This window comes from Geotrypetes seraphini, chromosome 4, assembly GCF_902459505.1.
Source record: "Geotrypetes seraphini chromosome 4, aGeoSer1.1, whole genome shotgun sequence".
NCBI classification, from domain to species: Eukaryota; Metazoa; Chordata; class Amphibia; order Gymnophiona; family Dermophiidae; genus Geotrypetes; species Geotrypetes seraphini.
This window is the reverse complement of record NC_047087.1, coordinates 293,305,659-293,330,147: the sequence shown is the minus strand read 5'-3', so window position 1 is coordinate 293,330,147 and position 24,489 is coordinate 293,305,659. Positions and strand designations below refer to the sequence as shown.

General features: G+C 49.9%; 2 protein-coding genes across 14 annotated transcripts in view; one reads left to right on the top strand and one right to left on the bottom strand.

Moving 5' to 3' along the window:
* Positions 1–4,148, bottom strand: part of SUFU (SUFU negative regulator of hedgehog signaling) — a 244,438-nt gene extending 240,290 nt beyond the window's left edge. For 2 of the 5 annotated variants that reach the window (XR_004539049.1, XM_033940101.1), the window contains exon 1: positions 3,767–4,097. Coding sequence is in view for 4 of the 5 variants with exons in the window: in XM_033940101.1 (XP_033795992.1) it covers positions 3,767–3,915 (149 nt within the window). In the remaining variant the exon portion in view is untranslated. Of the gene's footprint in view, positions 1–3,205; positions 3,654–3,766 lie in introns of those variants that run through there. The other 3 variants (XM_033940100.1, XM_033940102.1, XM_033940103.1) reach the window with 3 other exon arrangements.
* Positions 4,149–4,233: 85 nt separating this feature from the next.
* ACTR1A (actin related protein 1A) overlaps positions 4,234–24,489 on the top strand; it is a 108,952-nt gene continuing 88,696 nt past the window's right edge. For 2 of the 9 annotated variants that reach the window (XM_033940114.1, XM_033940113.1), the window contains exon 1: positions 4,674–4,781. Coding sequence is in view for 3 of the 9 variants with exons in the window: in XM_033940105.1 (XP_033795996.1) it covers positions 4,535–4,582 (48 nt within the window). In the remaining 6 variants the exon portion in view is untranslated. Of the gene's footprint in view, positions 4,583–4,673; positions 4,782–6,199; positions 6,317–11,426; positions 11,479–24,489 lie in introns of those variants that run through there. The other 7 variants (XM_033940107.1, XM_033940105.1, XM_033940111.1 and 4 more) reach the window with 7 other exon arrangements.

Here is a 24,489-nt window from a genome sequence, read left to right as displayed (position 1 = left end):
AGGCATATAACGCGCATGCTGCCCGACTCTCCTCTGGCCACCCTGACTCTCCTTTCGCCCTCCCCGACTCTCATCTGGTTGCCCCGACTCACCCTGACTTTCGGTGCACTGCCCCGACTCTCCTCTGGTTGCCCCGACTCACCCTGACTTTCGGTGCACTGCCCCGACTCTCCTCTGGTTGCCCCGACTCACCCTGACTTTCGGTGCACTGCCCCGACTCTCCTCTGGTTGCCCCGATCTGCCTGTCCCCCTTGAAGATCTGCCTGTCCCCCTTGAAGTCCTGTCCCCCCTTGAAGGTCTGCCTGTCCCCCCTTGAAGGTCTGCCTGTCCCCCCTTGAAGTCCCGTCCCCCCTTGAAGGTCTGCCTGTCCCCCTTGACGATCTGCCTGTCCCCCCTTGAAGTCCTGTCCCCATCCTGAAAGCCTGATGCCCCCCCTCGACGTCCGATTCTTCTCCCCCCTCGGCAGGACCACTCGCACCCCCACCCCGAAGGACCGCCGACTCCCCGACAATATTGGGCCAGGAGGGAGCCCAAATCCTCCTGGCCACGGCGACCCCCTAACCCCACCCCGCACTACATTACGGGCAGGAGGGATCCCAGGCCCTCCTGCCCTCGACGGAAACCCCCCTCCCCCCCAGCCGACCCGCGACCCCCCTGGCCGACCCCCACGACCCCCCCCACCCCCCTTCCCCGTACCTTTGGAAGTTGGCCGGACAGACGGGAGCCAAACCCGCCTGTCCGGCAGGCAGCCAACGAAGGAATGAGGCCGGATTGGCCCATCCGTCCTAAAGCTCCGCCTACTGGTGGGGCCTAAGGCGCGTGGGCCAATCAGAATAGGCCCTGGAGCCTTAGGTCCCACCTGGGGGCGCGGCCTGAGACACATGGTCGGGTTTGGTTCTTGGGGGGGGGCGGTCGTTGGAGGGAGGGGGGTTTGCGTCGAGGGCAGGAGGGCCTGGGATCCCTCCTGCCCGTAATGTAGTGCGGGGTGGGGTTAGGGGGTCGCCGTGGCCAGGAGGGTTTGGGCTCCCTCCTGGCCCGATATTGTTGGGGAGTCGGCGGTCCTTCGGGGTGAGGGTGCGAGTGGTCCTGCCGGGGGGGGGGGATGTATCGGACGTCGGGGAGTCGGCCGGGCAAGAGGGCTTGGGCTCCCTCTTGCTCCGATCGTGGATGCGGGTGCGGGTGGGAGCGCGTGCGAGCGGTCGTTCGGGGTGGGGGTGCGAGCGGTCCTGCTGGGGGGGTGAATCGGGCGTCGGGCGGGGTGGGAACTATGTTTAAAAACTTTTGTATACCGCGCTCAGGCATATAACGCGCGAGGGGTATGCGCGGTACGTAAAATCACGTATAACGCGCGCGTTATATCCGCGAAAATACGGTACTTTATTACGAAATAAAAATTAAAAAATTATAAAATACTTTATTCAGTGCGAAACCTGGGCCTGTTTGGCTGAACACAAAGCTGATATTCTGGCTGGAATCGAAGAAAGACACACACGTAGCTCTTCGTCAACAGCTCTCAGTCTCTCTCTGTATTTGGTTTTTATAGCATACAAAAATAGACAAATATACCCTCCATCCTTTTTATTAAACCACAATAGCAGTTTTTAGCGCAGGGAGCTGCGCTGAATGCCCAGCGCTGCTCTTGACGCTCATAGGCTCCCTGCGCTAAAAACCACTATTGCGGTTTAGTAAAAGGTGACCATATTGTAAAATATAGACAGCAGATATAAATTCAGAACTGTGCATAGTAAGTGAAGGGAAGTTTTCATCTCTGGGAATTTACCCAGTTAACTATTAAGTTATTTGGGCAAATTCCTTTGAAAACTGTGGTAATACTGCCTCCACTTTGCTAAATTTAAAATAAAATCATTTTTCCTACCTTGTCTGGTGATTTCTGGTTGCACTTTCTTCTTCTGACTGTGCATCCAATCTTTCTTCCCTTCTATCAGCCTGTATGCTTTCTCTCCTCCACACCTCATTCCCTCCCCCAACTTTTTCTTCCTCTCTCCCTGACCTTTCTTTCTTTTTTTCTGTTTCTCTTCTTTCCTTCTGTTTCCCTGCCTGCCCCCTTTCTTTCTTTCTTTCTCCCTGCCGTTCCCCAAGCCACTGCCACTGCCGCTGCCATCGGGGAACAGGACCCACCAATGGATAACAGGCCCCAAAGCCGACGCCGACACATGCTCTCCCTGACGTCAATTCTGCAATCGGAGAGGAAGTTCCGCCCAGCCAGGCAGCGATTGGCTGGCCCAAACTTCCTCTCCGACTGCAGAATTGACGTCGGGGAGAAGAAGACTTATCGGCTCGATAGATTAGATCGCCAAGACAAAGTGAGTCCTGGGTGATCGACTCACTTTGCCTTGGCGAGCTACTGGCGCCCCTGCCTCGGGCCCCCTGTCAGCTCCGGGCCCGGCGGCCCTGCGGCACACCAGGCAACATCTCGCGGCACACTAGTGTGCCGCGGAACAGCGGTTGAAAAACACTGGGCTAGAGGATGCAAATATAAGAGATACCACCAACAACTTCTATCGTATCAAGCAGCCTTATGGGGCAAAGACTTAGAAAAACTAATTACTCACACAAATGACTACGGAGAATTTAGAAAACACCTAAAAACGTACCTGTTCTCGAAACACCTAGGTAACGAACCAGGACAATAGCCTCTTCGCAATATCATTCCCAAAACTGAATTTGTAAACTGTTAACCCCCAAACACAAACTATGAATACCCCATTCAATTTATGGAATTTTTCCAATTCTTTGTAAGCCGCATGGCACTTCAAGGCCCTGCAGCATACGAACTGTTGTTATTATCATTAATGTTCCCATTATCAGAAGTACACTGCTATACTCTGTAATTCGCTGTATGTACAGTTTCTCTTTATTGTAAACCGCCTAGAAGTCGCAAGATTGTTGGCGGTATATAAGAATAAAGTTATTATTATTATTATTATTATGTGAATTGCACAGAAAGGCAGGCAATGAACCATCATTTTAAAAAAATATATTCTGTGTGTTTGGATACCTTAATTATAAAAGCCCAGTAAAGTTGAATAAATTAAAACTGGGATTTTTTTTTCCAGCTATTCTATTGCAAACGCATATTTTTCAACCAAAATGCTCAGCTTATCCATCTCATAAAAAAGCAGTGAATAGAAAACACTAACAAATACTGATATTGTGACACCATATTTTCATTCATAGCTCTTACTTTGAAACTAAAAAAAAAACTTTACATTTTAACATCACACCAAGGTCCGATTTATTTCAAAATGTGTACAGCTGTTGTTCCTCGGGTCATAAGAAAAATGTAGTCTCTGGCAACACAACTTCATTTCATCAGATTATAGGGCTCCAGTTTTGACGATGGTGATGATGACCAACAGTAAAAATATTAATAATAAAAAAGCAGTTCCTCTGATGATTTCGGCTACTATCCATCATTTGTATCAAAAGTGTTATCCGGACTCGACTTGAAAAAGTTACTCGCGTTTCTCTGTCCCACTTGAACTTATAAAAGCTCCGAATCCAGCCTCGCCACTCTAAAAGAAATTGCGCTTTTGGTTTCCCAAAATACCTTCACCCATCAGATATTGCTCGTGAAAGAAAACCAGCTCGCCAGAGGCCTTTTTGAGCTACCCGTCGGCGCTTCTTCACCAGCCCCGAGTGTTTGCCTTTCTTTCACGACCCACCTACCGTACATATACCCCCAGGGGCGGCCCCTGTCCCGTCACCGTGCGGGCCGACCTTCCCCCTAGTCGCTTTCACTTACCAGTATTTGACAATAGCGGTGACCTGCAGAGGATTCGGCTGCTCGGGGTACAACCGCCGGCATTCACCGTAAATGGCGTGCAGACCCGGGGGGAAGAGGGACACCAGGGACGGGGATCCCGCTACGCCGCTAGGCCGCAAGTCATCCATCCCGCGTCCCGCCCGTCGTCCTCGCCCTGCCTTTCCCGCTGAAAGTGGGCCGGGCGCCACCTCGCCGTAGCCCGGAGCGCCTCGGTTCCGGGACAGCTGACTTGGCGCGATGGGAAGAGCGAGAATCCTTCCGTCACCCTCACCACCACCCCCTCCCCCTCCACTTCACCGCCAACTTGGGTTTGTTTTCGGCCGCTCCACAGAGTAGGGGACTGCTTGTTGCTCAGAACGCTCTGCCAATCCACGACTACCAGAGGCGGGATTTCTCTCGGAGCCCCGCCCCATTTCCGAGCTTGGAGGCGGGGCAAAGAGCTGTGTGGAACAAGTCTAGTGCTGCTGCTTGCATAGCGCTAGCATTGATCTGTACTGTATAACAGTATTTTGTTCGCTCTTTTGTACCAGATTGTCGTTAACTGACTGTATTTATTTTGTGGTGCTGTGATGTTAATTTTCTCTTGTGTGTGGACCACGTACCATTGCCACACAACCGGTAAATGAGCTGACCTTTCGTTAGGCCTTTCCTGCCTCTTTTCTAGCACGTGACTGCTGCTACCAGCCGCTGTTGCTCTGCTGCGCAGGCGTGCTGAGTCCACCGCTCTGGCCCGAGGAAGGTACCGCCATGGAGTCGTACGACGTGATAGCCAATCAACCTGTCGTTATCGACAATGTGAGTACAATTAGTACGAGGGGCTCTGTTCGCTCCATTACTATCTATTTCCATGTCGGCACTTTTTTTTAAAACTGGAGCCTTGCGAGGCGGACGAACAAGCGTCAACCACTGCAGGCTAGGAGCGGCCTTTCCTTTGTCATAGCAACCGCACCCTGGCTATTCGGCAGCCTTTACGTTTTCAGCTTACGTGGAATAGGTAGTCTTGGTGTATCATTTGTACTTATTGCTGTTTCTTAGTTAATAAGGCTGTCTATAAGGGCAAATTACTGCACTGGTATTAACAGCATCCTTTTTTGTTAGGCCGTTAGGTGGTGTGCAACTCAAACTAACTTGTTAGTTGCTTTAACTCCCGCCAACTAGAGGGAACGGAAGTAAGGTACTGAAGGCTTGGAGTTTTGGTTGTCTGATTGGATGACTTTTTTTTATTTTTGTCAATTTTATGAGGCAAGAGTGGGTGGGGCGTTAGCCTTCGCTGTTACTGTTGATTGGTGTGAGAAGGTTGGTGGCTGGTCGAATCTGCATTTATCTTTGCATGATTTGGAAGAGTAGGCGGGGTTGGTGGAGCTGGAACTGGAACGTTCGAGTGAGAGCTGATGGGTTGGGGATAAGCTTGACCTGTTACTGTCAGATTGCAGTGATTTCCACTAAAGTGGCGTGGTAGTCTCCCATATGCGTTCTGCCATTTCCTTAACACTTTCCTTGAGATATTAATATGGAACTGGGTAAACAAACATAAAATGGGAATTACCAAGATTTTCAAGGCAGCATTTCTATCTAATTCATCTTTAGTTCCCTCACCTGCCCCTTAATCCTCTCAATTCCTCATTCTTCCTCTGTACCTCTGGTGGCTAATTTAGAATAATTATACAGGTGATCCATCTTGGCAGATAAGTTAACCCCTCACAGCTTTATTTGCTATTTTAAAAAAAAAATGCCCCTCACCCAAGCTGCACCTCCATTTTTCTATGTTCACTTTAAATACCCCAAGGTCCCTCTCCCCATCTGTGCATATCAGCTTCTCAGCTCCCAGCATATATGGTTCCTTATGATTATTAATCTCCAAATGCATTACTTTGCATTGAATTTTAGTTGCCAGGCATTAGACCATTCCTCTAACTTTTGCAGATCCTTTTTCATATTTTCCACTCCCTTTTTGGTGTCTACTCTGTTACAAATCTTGGTATCATCCGCAAAAAGGCAAACCTTTCCTTCTAACCCTTCAGCAATATCACTCACAAACATATTGAACAGGATTGGCCCCAGCACCGAACTCTGACAGACTCCACTACTCATCTTTCCTTCCTCCGAGCGACTTCCATTAACCACCACCCTCTGGCGTCTGTCCGACAGCCAGTTTCTAACCCAGTTCACCACTTTCAGTCCTAACTTCAGCCCTTCAAGTTTGTTCAAGAGCCTCCTATGAGGAACCGTATCAAAGGCTTTGCTGAAATCTAAGTAAATTACATTTAGCATATGTCCTCGATCCAGCTCTCCGGTCACCCAATTAAAAAATTCAATCAGGTTCGTTTGGCACGATTTACCTTTTATAAAGTTATGTTGCCTCGGATCCTGTAATCCATTAGACTCAAGGAAGTTCACTATCCTTTCTTTCAGCAACACTTCCATTATTTTTACGGAAGTTGCATCAGAGATGACCTTTCCGGCAGCCATATCCAATTTCAACGCTCCAGCTACTGTAAGAAGGCAGTTTAGAAATCGCAGGCCATGAAGGTAAAGGGCAGGGAGGTTTGTCGGCACAGTTGTCGGACCGGGCCTGTTGTCCGGGGGGGGGGGGGGGTGCAGGTGCATGGCGTAAACGGCTAAGAGGTGTTCTTGCTGCAGGGGGTGTGTGAAAGCGCCACGAAGGTAAGGGCAGGCAGGGAGAAAGGGAGGAAAGGTGGGGTGGAGAGGAACAGACACTGAAGGGAAATGGGGAAGACAGAGTGGGGGGAAGGATGCTGAAAGGACATGGGGAAGACCGAGTGGTGAGAAGGACGCTGAAAGGACATGGGGAAAACAGTGGGGAGAAGACGCGGAAGGGAAATGGGGAAGAGAGAGTGGGGAGAAGACGCGGAAGGGAAATGGGGAAGAGAGAGTGGGGAGAAGACGCGGAAGGGAAATGGGGAAGAGAGAGTGGGGAGAAGACGCGGAAGGGAAATGGGGAAGAGAGAGTGGGGAGAAGACAGAGATGCCAGACTATGGGGGGAGCGGAGGGAAGAAGATGGGTGCCAGACTAATTTGGAGGGGGGGGGAGAAAGGGAGAGGCACAGTAACAGAGCAAATGGAAGATGCAGAGAGAAGAGACAGTGGATGGAAGGAATTGAATGAGAAGATGAGGAAAGCAGAAACCAGATAACAAAGGTAGAAAAAAAAAATTCTATTTCTTTTTCTTTTTTGCTTTAGGATAAAGTAGTATATTGTGTTGATAAAAATTTATAAACAAAGCCCTGCCAGCTGAACATCTTTCTCCAGTTCAGCAGCCAGATCTTTGATTTATAAGGAAGGAATAAGCTAAATATTGCAGTACTGAGGCTTGTATGGATGCTGCAGGGACGGTGTCGGGGTGGTGAATGGGATGGCGGTGAAGGGGACGGTGGGTCGGGGACGGGGCAGTGACGGGGACAGATTTTTTTCCCCGTGTCATTCTCTAATTTCTAACTCTGATCACCACCACCACCAATGGCAAGCGTTTCACTAATACAGCTGCTTCAAGGTTGAAAGGATCTGAAAAACTGCAATAAAAAGAGCATATGTACAATAGCATAATCTCAAATTGACTCAACAAAAGCTACCATTCTAATTTAAGCTCATTTTATTTAACAACGACCGAAAAAAGTTGTGTTATGTATGTTAAAAAAAGAAAAATGCCTTCTCATCACTATAAACCAGGGATCTCAAAGTCCCTCCTTGAGGGCTGCAATCCAGTCGGGTTTTCAGGATTTCCCCAATGAATATGCATTGAAAGTAGTGCATGCACATAGATCTCATGCATATTTATTGGGGAAATCCTGAAAACCCGACTGGATTGCAGCCCTCAAGGAGGGACTTTGAGACCCCTGCTATAAACTCAGAAAACTCTCTAATAAGTAATTCAAAAAACATATCTCAATAAAAATGATGCTATTCCATTCTACTGTAGCATTTAAAGATCTAAAGATCCTTTCTTTTTTTTTCTTTTTTTGAGTAATAATTCCTTATGATTCCCTCCAATTACAGAACTGGCTCTGGCACACTGTCACTTTATACAGTTTTTATGTTCTCTAATTCAATTGATTGAACATTGGACACCCAGCCATTAAATTCATGATGACAGTTAATAAAGAGAAGATTTAATTTCTGGATGTTATGGGTGTTCTGTTTGAAACCACAATTTTTAAGAGATCCACTGACAGGAACATATTGTTTGCAATTTAGCAGTTGACATCCGCCCTTTCTATTAAAAAACAAAAAAAGTCATCCTTTCAGCCAATTTCTACGTTTTTATAGAATCTGTTCTGATGAAAAAGATTTCACTTTTCAAGCTTCTACATTGAAAAATCGTTTACTAAATAGGGGTTACTCAATTTCTGTGGTTATACTTAGGAGGAAAGGTGGGAGAGGGGAGATATGATAGAAATGTTTAAATCCAATAATTTTCAAAAATGTTACTCGCCAGCAGTGGGCATTACCTAAAAGATCCACATTAATCAAAAGAGTGAAGAAAAAGCCTCAAGATAAATTCTCTCACGCAGCAATCAAAACTGATTTCAAGCTGGCGTTTCTATTGTCAATGGCATAAAACACTCACACCCATCAAAATGTAAAGATCTAACTAGGAGAATATCCCACTGCTGTGCACCCATAAACTTAAGTTTAAGGAAAAGTAAAACTTAGCTCTGATGCTGAAGCTGTGTTGTAAACGCCATCCTCATTCACTCTTCATCGGTGTTAAGACACTCAAAGCACAGCAGCACAAAGCTGGCAAGAGATCTTCCAAAGTACTCCAACAAGGCCTTGTTTCACCAATCTAGGGCCTCCTCAGGGATTCTCAACGTGCTACTTCTTCCCACATATGCACAACAGCATAGGGAGACCGCAGTGCAAGAAATAAACAGTTTTGGGGCCTCTTCCGGTTTCAGACGTCCAATGATTACATCATCACAATTAGTAGCGAAGATCAACTCTTTGCTGGCTATAAACTTATATTAAAATCCATTGCCCCCCTTCACCCTTAGACCCCTTCCCAACACTTTACATACTTTCCCCCTAGCCCCCCTCCTGACACCCCACATATGGTCTGACTCCTTGCCGGCATTAATTTCTACAAAAACCTGACAGTCCTGCGAAGGCCAACTCCCTGTCCTCCCCTGACATCACCCCAGCTACCTCCTGACACCCCACATATCTCACCCCCATACCTTTCGCTGAAGTATTGGCAAGAGGGATGCCCACTCTCTCCTACAGATAGGGCTGCCTCTTCAGAATGGCAGACCTGCTTCCTCAGGCATTTTGAATTACACTGGGCCTTAGCCTTAGCCCCTCCAAGTATATCCCAAAATGCACTGGGAGGGGGCAGGGCCACCATTCTGAAGAGGCAGCCCTATCGGTAGGAGGGAGTGGGCATTCCTCTTGCCAATACTTCAGCGAAAGGTATGGGAGGTGTCAAAGAGGTATCAGGGAGCCTGGGGGTGCTGGGCCATGCAGCTACCTGAGAGAGGGAAAGGTATGGATGGGGGGATGTCAGGGGAAGACAAGGAGTTGGCCTTTTCGGGACTGTCGGGTTTTGTAGAAATGGGAGGGTGTATGGATGTCAAGAGGAGTATCAGGGGCATGTGGGGTGTCAGGAAGGGGACTGTCCTTAAAGGGGGGACTGTCGATGGTGATGTTGAGTGGTGGCTGGCAAGGAGTCGCCCTACGTGCACCACAGACCACCCGTGAGAGGGAAAGGTACTGGGGGGGTGCGGATGTCAGAGAGGTGGTGGAAGAAGGGCTATTCTGTCAGCAGTCATGTCATGTGTGGAGTTGGTCTATGCGTGTGAAAGGGCCCCTCCGTTCAGACGCCATTGGTAGAGGCAATTGGTAGCAGTAGGACTATTGGTTGGTAGGACGACAATTGGTAGGAAGATCCTACCAGTTGTCTTCCTACCAATTTCATCTTACCAGTTGTAGATCTACCTAAACTCTAATCAAGTCACAAAAGTTTAACAGTTCACCAACTGTCACTCATCAAAGCTATATTTTGATAATGCAGTAGACTAGTTTCTGTCAAACTCTGTGCCACAGCCCAGTGGTGTACCCTGAAGAGATTCTGAGTGTGCCATGAGAGATTCTAGATTTTTACTTTATTTTTAAAAATTTCCTTCATATGTATACACTAGAATAGTCGTGAACGCAAGAGTCCATCAATGTTATGAGCATCTGCGTGCATAAGGATTCAACTACATAAACAAGCATTCTTTGGTTGGTCCTTAAAAACTAACAGCAAGTAATTTTAGTTTTATTTTTTATGCAGTTGTTATCCTAACTTGAGCAACAAAGCAATCAAGGCTTTGTTACCGTTTGGATCTTCTTATCTTTGCAAACTTGGATTTTCATCTGACAGAAATGAAAAGGAACGACTGCAGTTGGTGGATGATGAAGTGCATGTTTGCTTGTTGACTATCAAGCCGTATTTTGAGTTGATTAGCAATTCTATTCTATCTACTTTAGTTTCATCACCGTTGTTACAATTATCCATATAAATAACTCAAATTTAATTTTTTGTTGGTTTTGCAATTTTACAATTCCAATTCTATATGATGTGCCGCAAAAAACTTTTGCTCCATATAGTGTGATGGAGCTAAAAAAAAGTTTTGAGAGACACTGCAGTAGACTCTCAGTTAACTGGCACCCATGGGGATTGATAGGATGCCGGATAAATGTAGTTTCTGTTTGCTTGAGGGTTGCTATTAAAAATAGGCCTAACTAATACTATACCCATACTATGCCCAGTGTTCTCCCTAGGGCCTTTTTGCCTGGCGCTCCGCTCGGCTAATTTAGATGACCGCCTGGCTATCATCTGATCGTGAATTCTGCTGCTGCCGCCGCTGCTCAACATTAAAAACAAACCGGCTTGGAGAACTTATGCTCCGGGGCTCTAACGTGTGCGTGCCGGCTTCTCCTCTCTTCCCTCCGAAACCGGAAGTTATGTCCGGTGGGGGGGGAGGAGAGAAGGGAAGCCGGCACGCACATGTTAGAGCCCCGGAGCATGTATTCACTACGGGCTAAGGCGGGAGACAGGTAAGTGAAGCTTACAATTTGCTGTTCTTGCTGCCGGGTCCTGCCTATTTTCTGTTTCCATGAAGGCAGGACCCGGCAGCATTTCTCTAGAACAGGGGTGCCCAATAGGTCGATCGCGATCTTGGGCCGATCAGCCTTCCTCTCCCTGACGTCAATTCTGCTGTCGGAGAGGAAGTTCTGGCCAGCCAATCGCTGCCTGGCTGGGACGGAATTTCCTCTCTGACGGCAGAATTGACGTCAGGGAGAGGACTGCTGGTCGACCCGATGCATGGAGAGCTTGGGGCGGCAGCGGCTTTGGGGCCTGTTATCCGATGGCAGCGACGGCTTGGTGGCCTGTTCCCCGATGGCGGTGACAGTGGCTTGGGGGAGGGCAGGGAGAAAGAAAGAAAGTGGGCAGGCAGGGAGACAGAAGGCAAGAAGAGAAACAGAAAAAAAAGAAAAGGGGCATGAAGAGAGAAAAAAAGGAAGGGAGGCAGGGAGAAAGAAAGGGCAGGGAGAGAGGAAGAAAAAGTTGGGAGAGGGAATGAGGTCTGGAGTTGAGGAAGCATACAGGCTGAAAGAAGAGAAGAAAGATTGGATGCACAGTCAGAAGAAGAAAGTGCAACCAGAGACTCATGAAATCACCAGACAACAAGGTAGGAAAAATTATTTTATTTTAAATTTAGTGATTAAAATGTGTCTGAATTTATATCTGCTGTCTATATTTTACACTATGGTCCCCTTTTACTAAACTGCAATAGCATTTTTTAGCGCAAGGATCCTATGAGCGTCGAGAGCAGCGCTGGGCATTCAGCGCAGCTCCCAGCGTTAAAAACTGCTATCGTGGTTTAGTAAAAAGGGAGGGGGGTATTTGTCTATTTTTGTATGGTTGTTACTGAGGTGACAGTGCATAGATTCATAGAAACATAGAAGATGACGGCAGAAATGGCCCACGGCCCAACAAGTCTGCCCACTCTACTAACCCACCCCCTAATTTCTTCCTTGTAGCGATCCCACATGCCTATCCCATTTTCTCTTAAAATCCAGCACGCTGCTGGCCTCAATTACCTGAATTGAAAGGCTATTCCAATTGTCGACCACCCTTTCGGTGAAGAAATACTTCCTGGTGTCACTATGAAATCTCCCACCCCTGAGTTTCAACGGATGTCCTCTTGTCGCCGAAGGTCCTTTAAGAAAGAAGATATCCTCTTCTACCTCAATACGGCCCGTGACATATTTGAAGGTGTCGATCATGTCACCTTTCCCTCTACATTCCTCGAGTGAGTATAGCTGCAACTTGTCCAACCATTCCTCATATGGGAGGTCCTTGAGTCCTGAGGCCATCCTGGTGGCCATTTGCTGAACCGATTCAATTCTCCACACATCTTTTTGATAATGTTGTCTCCAGAATTGTACACAATATTCTAGATGAGGTCTCACCATGGATCTGTACAACGGCATTATAACTTCGGGCTGACGAAACTTCTTCGGATACAACCCATCATTTGCCCACTGTGCTATTGCCTACTATGTTGCATAGTTTGGCGTCATCGGCGAATAATGTAATTTTCTCTTGAAGCCCCTGAGTCACGTCCCTTACGAAGATATTAAATAAGATCGGACCCAGTACCGAGCCCTGCGGTACTCCCTGCGGTACTGATCACTTCCGACGTTTCGGAGAGAGTACCGTTCACCACCACCCTCTGAAGTCTACCTTTGAGCCAGTCTTTTACCCATGCAGTTAATGTTTCTCCTAATCCCATCGAACTTATCTTGCTCAATAACCTGCAGGGTGGAACACTATCGAAAACCTTGCTGAAGTCCAGGGACTTCCCCATAGCCAGCTTTTTCGTTACCCAGTCAAAGAAGCTGATCAGATTGGACTGGCAAGACCTTCCCGTTGTCAATCATGTTGATGGGGATCTCGTAGATTCTCATCGTTCAGGATCGTGTCTAATTTGTGTTTGATTAGTGTTTCCATAATTTTACACACTATCGATATGAGACTCACTGGTCTGTAATTTGCAGCCTCCTTCCTGCATCCCTTTTTGTGAAATGGAATTACGTTAGCTGTTTTCCAGTCTAATAGGACTCTTCCTATACTTAGGGAAAGATTGAAGAGCGCGGATAACGGTTCCACCAGGACATCACTCAGTTCCCTAAGCACCCTGGGATGTATTTTGTCTGGTCCCATGGCTTTGTTCACTTTGAGTTTTGAAAGTTCATAGTAAACGCTGTTGGACGTAAACTTAAAATCTCGAAACGGGTCTTCCGAGCTCTCCCTTGTCTGCAGCTTCGGACCCAGATCCTGGTTCCTCGCAGGTAAAGACTGAGCAGAAGTATTTATTTAGTAGTTCGGCTTTATCGGAGTCCTATTCTACATGATTCCCATCTGATTCCTTAAGGCGCGCTATCCCATCTGTGTTCCTTTTCTGTCACTAATATACCTGAAGAATGATTTATCCTTTTTTTTTAATGTTTATTGCTAGATTCTCTTCCATCCGGAGTTTGTCCTCTCTGACTGCTGCTTTGACAGCTCTAGACTTGGCCAGATAGTCTTCCATAGTCTCTCGTTTTTCTGATTGTTTGCAGGAGATAAATGCTCTTCTCTTTTTTTTTTTTTTATGAGGTCCGAGATCTGTGCAGAGAACTATTGAGGTTTATTGTTTCTCCGCCGTTTACTTACTGTTTTTATATAGAGGTTGGTTGCTTCGCGTAGGGTAAATTTCAGAGCTGACCACATTACCTCTACATTATCTGTTGTGGCCTGGTTTTGCATCGCCCAATAGACGAAATCTCCCATGTTTTTGAAGTTGATGCCCTTAAAGTTGAGGAATTTTGTGGATGTGTTTGATCTAGTGAAACCTTTCCTGAGGTGAAACCATACCATGTTGTGGTATCGCCTACCGAAACCTCTGTGACACTGTCTCCATTGGTGAATACTAGGTCCAATATCGCCTGATCCCTAGTGGGCTCTAATACCATCTGTTTGAGTTGTGCTCCCCTTATGGAGGTTAGTAGCCTTTTGCTGCCGCTGGACGTAGCGGAGAGCTTGTTCCAATCGGCATCAGGCATATTGAAGTCCCCCCAACAGTACCGTGTCTCCTCGCAGAGTGATGGTCTCTATATCTTCGATTAGTTCTGAATCTATGTTCTCCTGTTGTCTTGGAGGTCTGTATACAACACCAAGATACAGGCATTTGTCATTCCCCCTGGCTAGGTTCACCCAAAAGGATTCCCCGGTGTACTTGACGTCTGCGATTCTGGTTACTTTGATGTCCTCTTTGGTGTATAGTGCTACCCCTCCTCCTATTTTGCCCTCTCTGAATCGTCAAATTAAGTTGTATCCCAGTATAACCCATGGGAGTCCGTGAACCAGATCTCGGATATTGCTACCACATCTAGGTCGGCATTCCTCATTTCTGTTTCTAAGTCCAGAATTTTGCCTAAACTGTGGGCATTAACGTACATAGCCCTCCATACTTTATGTTTGCTAGGTCTCTGTGGCAATTTTCCCTCCTGAGTTAGTGTGGTTCCTACAGTACTGTTTGCCATGTGTGTACTTACCCCCGACTTACAAAGCCCTTCAAAGCAGGTGGGCTAGTCGGTGTCATCTGCTTTGACTTCTTTGAAAAAACCCCGGAATAGGAATGATAATTAACGTTTTCTTTGCGTACAGTGTGCTTTGTGTTTTTTTAAAATTTTATTGTTGGTAGATTATTATGACTTGGTCATTTTAAAAGTAGCTCGCAAGCCCAAAAAGTGTGGGCATCCCTGCTCTAGAACATTGCTCCTTAGTTTTATCAAGTGGTGCAGTGAGGGGCCAGCACTTTACATCTTATCACCGCATTCTTTCTTTTTTCTCCTCCTCATGTACAGCACGGTTCTTTATTCTAAGCAGCTCTGGCGCTAACAGTACTACAGGTGCCTTATGTTACTTTCACTACCACTTGCAGTCAGGTTTGATATTTTATCAAGGTTTTGGTTTTTTATTTAGTTTTTCACCAGTATTTTCATTTATTTATTAAAGCAGCCTTTTTTAACAGCCCGATGCCCCTCCCCTATCAGTGTGCATCCAATCCACTGCCGACACTTTTTTGGTGCCTCTTTCAACGGATCAAGTATCATAGCCCCACTGTCTCGTGTTCACATTTATTCTGCTTACGAGTTTATCTCATCAGTGCAGAGACCTTTATCCCAGGACAAGCAGGCAGCATATTCTCACATGTGGGTGACGTCATCTACGGAGCCCCAGCGCGGACAGCTTTTCAAGCAAACTTGATTGAAGTTTCAAGTTTGCTACACTGCACCACGCATGTGCATGCCTTCTCGCCCACTAGAGGGCGCATCCCACCTCGTGGTCCTCAGTTCAGTTTTTTCCGCGGAGCCAGAAGCCCTGTGGAAATTGAGCTCTGCTGTTTTTGCCTTCTGTCGCCGCACCCGGTGGATTTTGATCGGTCGCTGTGCTTTACTTCATCTTTTCTTTTGTTTTTGTAGTTATTGTTAAAAAAAGTTTTCTTTCCGTTCGGCTCCGGGGGCTCCCGTGAGCTGCGGCCGCGGCCGTCCTTGCTGTCGGCCGGTTCGGTTTTTCATGTCCCGTCCCTTGACGGGTTTCAAGAAGTGCACCCGGTGTGAGCGGTTACTTTCCATTACCGACCCACACCGGTGGTGCTTGCTCTGCTTAGGGCCCGAGCATCCGACTGACTCTTGCGATCGGTGCTCCACCTTTCAGGCCAGAACGCTCTGCCGACGCCGTGCCAGGATGGCGGAGCTCTTCGCGGTCGACTCCGCGCCGGGGAAGACCTCGACGTCGGCCTCGGCTTCGGCTTCGGCCCCTGCCTTGACCTCGGCCTCGGGATCCTCGGCCTCGCCACGTCCCTCGACATCGAAGCCTACTCCTTCGACTAAGCCTGCCTCGGGTAAGTCCTCTCTTCCATCCTCGACTCCAGGGTCGACGAAGAAGCCATCTTCGGGCTCCTCAACGGCGGGGGGGGTCATCCTCGGCCCCGCCCAGAACTACGGCCACTAATGCCCCGAGGGAATACTCGAGACAGAGGTCGCCCTCCAGGGAGCATCCCCCGGCCTCGGACCTGCCGACTATGGTGGGGATCCCTGCGTTCCAAGACTTGCTCTGAGCCCTGATTGCCTCGGAGCTGTCTGGGGCCATCGAGCACTTGCAGCAGGCTTCTCCGGCCTCGAGGGCTCCGACCTCGGCGGCCTCGGTCTCGACTCCCTCGACCTCGGGTACCGGGGCGGCACCAACCTCGGCCCCGACCTTACCCTCGACTTCGGCCTCGGGGGCCCCGCCTGAGAGAAGCGTAAGGCCCCGTGTCAAGGTGCGCAGGGTACGGCGGATCTCCTCCTCCTCTTCCTCGAGGTCCTCCCGGGGCTCCTCACCCTCGGGCCGGCCTCGGGCGAGGCGTCGTCCGAGGAAGCCTAAGCGTTCGCGAGGTTCTCCTCGGCGACGTGATCGCTCCTCGCCGCTTGGGGGCGAGGCCTTGCGAGTCTCGGAGCTCCGCCTCGACAACCCGAGGCTGCTCCGTTCCCCCGCGAGAGGGGGTTCGCGTGACTCCTCACCAAAGAGGAGGGGGCGTGCCTCGGTGCCTCGTACACCTGGGACCTCTCCCAGGGGTTCTTTGAGACGTAGACGTTCCCCGACCCCCTCGAGGCCATTGGATCTGGTCTCTTGGGACTCGGGGTCCGGTAGGGAACCGCACTATTCCCACGAGGCTTCCCCCTTCTGTTTGGCGGAGAGGTCGAGAACCCCATCGCCACCCGCCAGACCGTCCTCCTTCTCCGGTTTCGTGCAGGACATGGCACGTGCCTTGGGTCTGGACCTCATGGCTGGTTCTCAATACACCAAGGAGTTCCTCGAGGAGCAGGACCTTCCCACTCCCCCGAGGGAAATCCCCCGACTTCCTCTGAATAAGGTCCTTCATCAGACCTTCCTTAAGAACCTGTCTTCACCTCTTACGGTCACAGCGGTGCCGTCTAAGATGGAGTCCAAGTATAGGACTATACCACCCAAGGGATTCGATAAGGCTCAACTCTCCCACCAGTCCTTGCTTGTCGAGTCGGCGCTGAAAAAGACGCAACCTTCCAGAGTTTCTGCGGCGGTCCCGCCCGGCAGGGAGGGTCGGACCCTGGACAAGTTTGGTCGTTGCCTCTATTCGAATTCCCTCTTGGCAACCAGGGTTCTCAATTATGCCTTTACATTCTCATCCTATTTACGTGGCATGGTGAAGGACCTGCCTCAGTATTGCGAGGCCCTGCCGGATTCCCATAGGGAAGGGTTTGCCTGGTTTATGTCCAACCTGTCTCTATTGCGCCTGTACCTGTTTCACGCTTTGTACGACGCGTTTGAGCTTGTCTCGAGGGTGTCGGCATTTGCTGTGGCTATGCGCCGACTAGCATGGCTACGCACCCTCGACATGGATTCAAACCTGCAGGAACGCCTAGCGGATTTACCTTGCGTGGGGTCCGAATTATTTGATGAATCCCTTGAGGCGGCGACCAAACGGTTGTCGGAGCAGGAGCGCTCCTTGGCCTCTTTGGTCCGTCCGAAACCTCGGGCCACGCCGCAGAAACCCTTCCGGCCTCCTCCGAGGCGTTACCCTCAGAAGTCGACGCCGGCCTTTTCTAGGCCTCCGCCACGGCGTCCACCTCAACAGGGAAGAGGGGGACAAACGAAACCTCCGGCGCAGGGTCCGTCCAAGCCAGCGACGTCCTTTTGACGGGCTATGCGGATGGGGCCGGCCCCCCTCCGCGATCGCGCCGGACCCCCTTCCCATAGGGGGTCGACTCCGGTCCTTTTATGCGGCTTGGACCGAGATAACATCCGACGCTTGGGTGCTCCGGACCGTCTCCGAGGGCTATTCTCTCAACTTCTGGTCTGCCCCGCCGGAACAGTCACCGGGGGCTTGCCCATACCATCGGACCCAGCTCCCCATCCTCATGGCAGAGGCCAGGGCCTTGTTGAGGCTTCGGGCGGTGGAACCTGTACCCCCCGATCAGCGGGGGCGGGGGTTTTACTCCTGTTACTTTTTAGTCCCAAAAAAGACCGGGGACTTGCGCCCCATTCTAGACCTCAGAAAGCTCAACAAGTTCCTGGTCCGGGAGAAGTTCCGTATGTTGTCGCTCCCGGTATTGTATCCTCTCTTGGAGGAAGGGGACTGGATGTGCTCCCTGGACCTGAAGGAAGCGTATACCCATGTTCCGGTGCATCCTGCCTTCCGCAAATTCTTACGGTTCCAGGTGGGCGAGCTACACCTACAGTACCGGGTCCTCCCCTTCGGCCTGGCTTCGTCCCCTCGAGTCTTCACGAAGTGTATGGTGGTAGTCGCTGCAGCCCTGAGGTCTCGGGGGCTTCAGGTCTTCCCCTACCTGGACGATTGGCTGATCAAGGCCCCTACCAGGGAGGGGGTTATCTCAGCGACCCTACAGTCTATCGTCTTCCTTCAACGACCGGGGTTCGAAGTGAACTGTCCCAAGTCACAGTTGTGCCCGACCCAGTCACTTCAGTTTATAGGCGCAGTGCTGGACACTGTTCGCCTCCGTTCGTTCCTCCCCCCTCCTCGTTTGGAGGCTTTGGTTCGGTTGGGTCGTCTGGTTTCTCGGCTACCAGTTGTGTCGGCTCAGCGCATGATGATGCTTCTGGGCCACATGGCGTCTACGGTCCATGTCACTCCGTTCGCCACCTGAGAATTCCTCAGTGGACTCTGGCCTCTCAGTGGCGCCAGGATTGCGATCCTGTCTCTTGTCTCATAGCGGTGACTCCTTCTTTGAGACGATCGCTCCGTTGGTGGACCGACTCTTCGAATCTTTCCGGGAGTTTGCTCTTTCTCGTCCCTCCACATCGCAAAGTTCTGACCACGGAGTACGCGTGGGGGGCCCACCTCGACGGTCTGCGGACCCAGGGCCTGTGGTCGGCGGAGGACCGACGCTGTCACATCAATGTGTTGGAGCTTCGTGCCATCTTTCTGGCGGCTCGAGCATTCTGCCACCTACTCCGCGATCAGGTAGTCCTCGTGCGAACGGACAACCAGGTGGCCATGTATTATGTGAACAAGCAAGGTGGGACGGGCTCTTGGTCCCTTTGCTGGGAAGCACTGCGCCTTTGGGAATGGGCGATCTCCCAGAACATCTTCCTGCAGGCGGTCTATATCCAGGGAGAACGGAACTGCTTGGCAGACAAACTCAGTTGGCTTCTCCAGCCGCACGAGTGGTCACTCAACTCCAGAGTCCTGCGCGAGGTCTTCGACCGCTGGGGGACTCCGCAGGTGGATCTGTTTGCCTCTCCGGAGACTCACAAACTACCCCTGTATTGTTCTCGGATGTACTCCCTGGACCGTCTCGAAGCAGATGCCTTTCTTCTCGACTGGGGAGGGAGGTTCCTTTATGCGTTTCCTCCTTTTCCTCTGATCTTGAGGACGTTGGGTCGTCTCAAATCATCCAGAGCCACTATGATTCTCATTGCGCCTCGGTGGCCTCGTCAACACTGGTTCTCCCTGCTTCTTCAACTCAGTGTCAGGGAGCCTCTGCTTCTGCCTGTGTTTCCCTCTCTGCTATCTCAGAGTCGGGGTTCGCTGTTGCATCCCAATCTTCAATCGTTACACCTGACCGCTTGGTTCCTTTCCCCTTGACTTCGGTTCCTGTTTCTCGGTCGGTGAGGGAAGTTTTGGAAGCCTCGGGCAAGGTCTCGACCAGGCTTTGTTATTCCCAGAAATGGACCAGGTTTTCCTCCTGGTGTTCCTCGCGTCATCTGGATCCGGATTCGGTCCCGGTGTCTTCGGTGCTGGACTACTTGTTGCATCTGTCTAATTCGGGCCTGAAGACGACATCCGTTCGGGTGCATCTCAGTTAGAGAGCTGCACGGGAACGGGGATGACAGGAATCCCGCGGGACCCGCGGGGATCCCGCGGGTTCCCCCTTTGGGTCACGGGGATCCCGTGGGGACGCCCCCTAGGGTCGCAGGGATCCCGTGGGGACGCCTCCGAGGGTCGCGGGGTTCCTGCGGGGTTGGATCGCAGCGGGGTTGGTCGAGCCGCGAGGGTAGTCTCCTTCTCCTTACCTGCCCTGTCGCAGCACACATCCGAACGGAAATCTTCCCGATGTCAGCGCTGACGTCGGAGGGAGGGCTTAAGCAAAGCCCTCCCTTCCTCCGACGTCAGCGCTGACATCAGGAAGACTTCCGGTCGGCTGTGTGCGGCAGGGCAGGTAGGAAGAAGGCAATGGCGTACGAAAGAGGGGGGAGGGGGCGGACCGCCCCGGAGAATGTGCACAGCCGGTCAGATCCCCCGATCGACCGACAACAGGCCCGGCCGACAAATCTCCCTGCCCTGTAGCCGCGAATCTAAATTACCTCTTACAGCAGCTTCACTACTCCAGCTGCTGTAAGAAGGTAATTTAGATTCGCGGCTACAGGACAGGGAGATTTGTCCGACCGGGCCTGTTCTGTTGTCGGTCGGGTGCAAAAGCGCCACAAAGGTGGAAGCAGGGAGGGAGGAAAGGTGGAGTGGAGAAGAAAAGACACTTAAGGGGGGAGAAGGCCGCTGAAAGCACTGGGGAAGACAAAGGGGTGGAAAAGAACGCTGAAAGGACATGGGGTAAACGGAAGGAGGGGGGGGAAGGACCCTGAAAACACTGGGGAAGACAAAGGGGTGGAGAATGCCACTGAAAGGACATGGGGAAAACAGGGGTGGAGAAGGCCGCTGAAAGGACATGGGGAAGACAGAGGGGGGAGAAGGCCGCTGAAAGCACTGGGGAAGACAAAGGGGTGGAAAAGAACGCTGAAAGGACATGGGGTAAACGGGAGGAGGGGGGGGAAGGACCCTGAAAGCACTGGGGAAGACAAAGGGGTGGAGAATGCTACTGAAAGGACATGGGGAAAACAGGGGTGGAGAAGGCCGCTGAAAGGACATGGGGAAGACAGAGGGGGGAGAAGGCCGCTGAAATGACATGGGGAAGACAGAGGGGGGAGAAGGACGCTGAAAGGACATGGGGAAGGCAGAGGGGGGAGAAGGATGCTGCCTGACAGGACATGGGAAAGATGGTGGGTGAGAAGGACACTGAAAGGAAATGGGGAAGAGGGAATGGGAAGAAGACGCTGGCAGGGAAGAAGACAGAGGTGCCAGACTATGGGGGGAGCGGAGGGAAAAAGATGGGTGCCAGACCAATTTGGGAGGGGGGAGAAAGGGAGAGGCACAGTAACAGAGCAAATGGAAGACACAGAGAGAAGAGAGGCAGTGGATGGAAGGAATTGAATGAGAACATGAAGAAAGCAGAAACCAGGCAATAAAGGTAGGAAAAAAATTCTTATTATTTTTTTTTTTTGCTTAAGGATAAAGTAGTATATTAGTTGTGTTGATAAAAATTTATAAACATTAGAGGCTCTGGTAGAAACCCGTTTACAAAGTATGTATTCTTCCCAATTAATATTTCCAAATTAATAAAGTCTTTTTGCTTTTTTTTTAAATGGGTTTCTACCAGAGCCTTTAATTCAGTAGCATAATTAAATGAAATAACTATTTCTGTAGTTTATAGGGACAGGCGGGGACGTAGGGGATTCCTCGCGGGGACGGGTGGGGACGGAGGGGATTCCTCGCGGGGACGGGTGGGGACGGAGGGATTCCTCGCGGGGACGGGTGGGAGTCCTCACGGGGACGGGTGGGACTTTGGCGGGGACGGGTGGGGACGGGTGGGATTTCTGTCCCCGCACAACTCTCTAATCTCAGTGCCATTTCTGCATTCCATCGTCACTTGGAAGGACGTTCTCTTTCGCTTCATCCTCTGGTGACTCGTTTCATGAAGGGTCTAGTTAATGTTTGTCCTCCTCTGAAACCTCCTCCCGTGGTCTGGGATTTGAATGTTGTCTTAGCTCAACTGATGAAACCTCCCTTTGAGCCTATCGACAAGTCTCTCCTGAAATTTCTTACTTGGAAGGTGGTATTTCTGATTGCGCTCACATCTGCTCGACGGATTAGTGAGCTGCAGGCTTTGGTTGCGGACCCACCTTTTACTGTGTTTCATCATGACAAGGTGGTTCTCCGCACCCATCCTAAATTTTTACCTAAGGTTGTGTCTGATTTCCACCTCAATCAGTCCATTGTTCTTCCTGTGTTCTTTCCTAAGCCCCACTCCCATCCTGGCGAGACGGCGCTCCACACACTTGACTGTAAGAGGGCGTTGGCATTTTATCTCCAACGTACCAGGTCTCATCGGAAGGTTCCTCAATTGTTTTTGTCCTTTGATCCTAATCGGTTAGGACATCCTGTTTCCAAGCGCACCTTGTCCAACTGGTTGGCTGCTTGTATTTCTTTTTGCTACGCTCAGGCTGGTCTTACGCTCCCGGGTCGAGTCACGGGGCATAAGATCCGGGCGATGGCAGCTTCTGTTGCTTTCCTCCGATCTACTCCTGTGGAGGACATATGTAAAGCTGCCACTTGGTCTTCGGTTCATACGTTCACCTCCCACTACTGTCTGGATGCTTTGTCCAGAAGCGACGGTCGGTTTGGCCAGTCGGTGTTACGGAACCTGTTTTCCTAAATGGCCATCCTCCCACCTGCCCTTTTTTGGTTGGCTTGGAGGTCACCCACATGTGAGAATATGCTGCCTGCTTGTCCTGGGATAAAGCACAGTTACTTACCGTAACAGGTGTTATCCAGGGACAGCAGGCAGATATTCTCACAACCCGCCCGCCTCCCCGGGGATGGCTTCTTTGCTAGTTATGGAACTGAGGACCATGAGGTGGGATGTGCCCTCTAGTGGGCGAGAAGGCATGCACATGCGTGGTGCAGTGTAGCAAACTTGAAACTTCAATGAAGTTTGCTTGAAAAGCTGTCCGCGCTGGGGCTCCGTAGATGACGTCACCCACATGTGAGAATATCTGCCTGCTGTCCCTGGATAACACCTGTTACGGTAAGTAACTGTGCTTTTCGGTAAGTCCATTTTACTCTCCCTTTTTTACTTTCCCGAGTGCTGTGGTTTTATTCTTTGGTTTTAATAGAAGCTCATTTGAACAATAATTTAGATCTTTCCCAGGTTTCACTTTTCATCTACCCGGCCGACTTGTCTTTGAGCTACTATCGGCTTATGTTTTCAAGATACACACTGTATAATCAGCTGTTCATTTCCCATACATTTACTTTTGCCCTTTTTAGGTCTATATAGTCTTTAGGCATACTGTTTGTAACCAGCCATCATTTTAAGTATGTATATGCCCTATTTTAGGGGGAGGGGGGTTAAGTTATTTCATTAATTCTGAGTTCGGTGTTACAATATGTTGTTCTTGGTTTTTAGTTTACACATTATATATTCTTTTCCATGACATGTTCGCATCGCAATTTTACTCAAAAGTATAAATAGGTATCCATATTTCCATTCAAGTTTCATCACAGTGCTCTGGTTTTGGCTCCAATATTTATCACTTCCATCCACCAAGTCTGGCTATCCATTACCGTCTCATATTTTAAAGATTCACTCGTTATAATTAGCAGTGATCCACACGTCTCTTCATATGGACATGTCCGATTTTAGCATTTGAATCTTAGTACTATAGGTTCTTTTCTGGTTTCCTTTCTATAGTCTGTTTTTTGTGGTTATAATTGTATGACATGTCTAAATCGGTCAAGTTATCCATTCTTTTTTGTCCCCTCATACAGTGGCAGACCATCTCTGGTGCCAGCCCTAGGGGGGTACACAGCCGGCTGGATCCAGAACCTTCCGAGCTGCTCTAAATGGCACCTGCATCTCAGCGCGGTTGCTGTACTTATTCTGAAGCAGAGTCAGCAGCCGCACTGAAGTGCAGGAAGGTCCCGCGATGACTGCATTTGCCGCCTCTGCCTCAGGAAGACGTAAGTGACGTCTGAAGGGGTGGACCGGCAGCTGCAGTCATTGCGGAACTTTGCCGCAACTCCCTGCGTCTGCCGGCCCACCCCCTCCAATGTCACTTACATCTTCCAGAGGCAGAGGCAACAGAAGCAGTCATCATGGGACCTTGCTGGTTTGGAGGGAGAGAGGAGCATAGAAGGGTGGTGGAGGGAGAAAAAGGGGGTCAGGGTGGTATGGAAGGGTGGTGGAGGGAGAGAAAGGGGGCAGATGCTGATGGAATTGGTGTGCAGGGAAAGGAGAGAGAGACATAAGGGGGAAGGATACTGGATGGAATTGGGTTGGAGGGAAAGAAAGGGGGCAGATGCTGATAGAAGTGGGGGGAAGGGAGAGAAGAGAGTGAAATGCCAGACCATGGGGGTGTGGAAGAGGGAAGGGAAGAAGAGGAGAGAGATGCCAGACCATTGGAGGAGGGAAGAGAAGAAGATGGATGCCAGACTAATAGGGGTGAAGGGAGAGATGGAATACAAGGAGAGAAGATGCCATATAGAAGGGGCAGAGAGAGGGTAGACAGTGGATGAAAGGAAGAGAGTGACAAGACTATGAGGAAAGCAGAAACCAGAGAAGACAATGTAGAAAAAAAATTATATTTATTTATTTTTTTGCTTTAGGGGAGATGCATCGCTGTTTCTGTGGTGTTGCATTGTATGTAGAGTCCCCCCCCCCTCCCCCCTTTTTACAAAACTGTAGAGCGATTTTTTAGCACTGGCCATGGTGGTAATTGCTCATAATTCTATGAGAGTCTGAGCTGTTACCACCATGACTAAAAACCACATTACAGT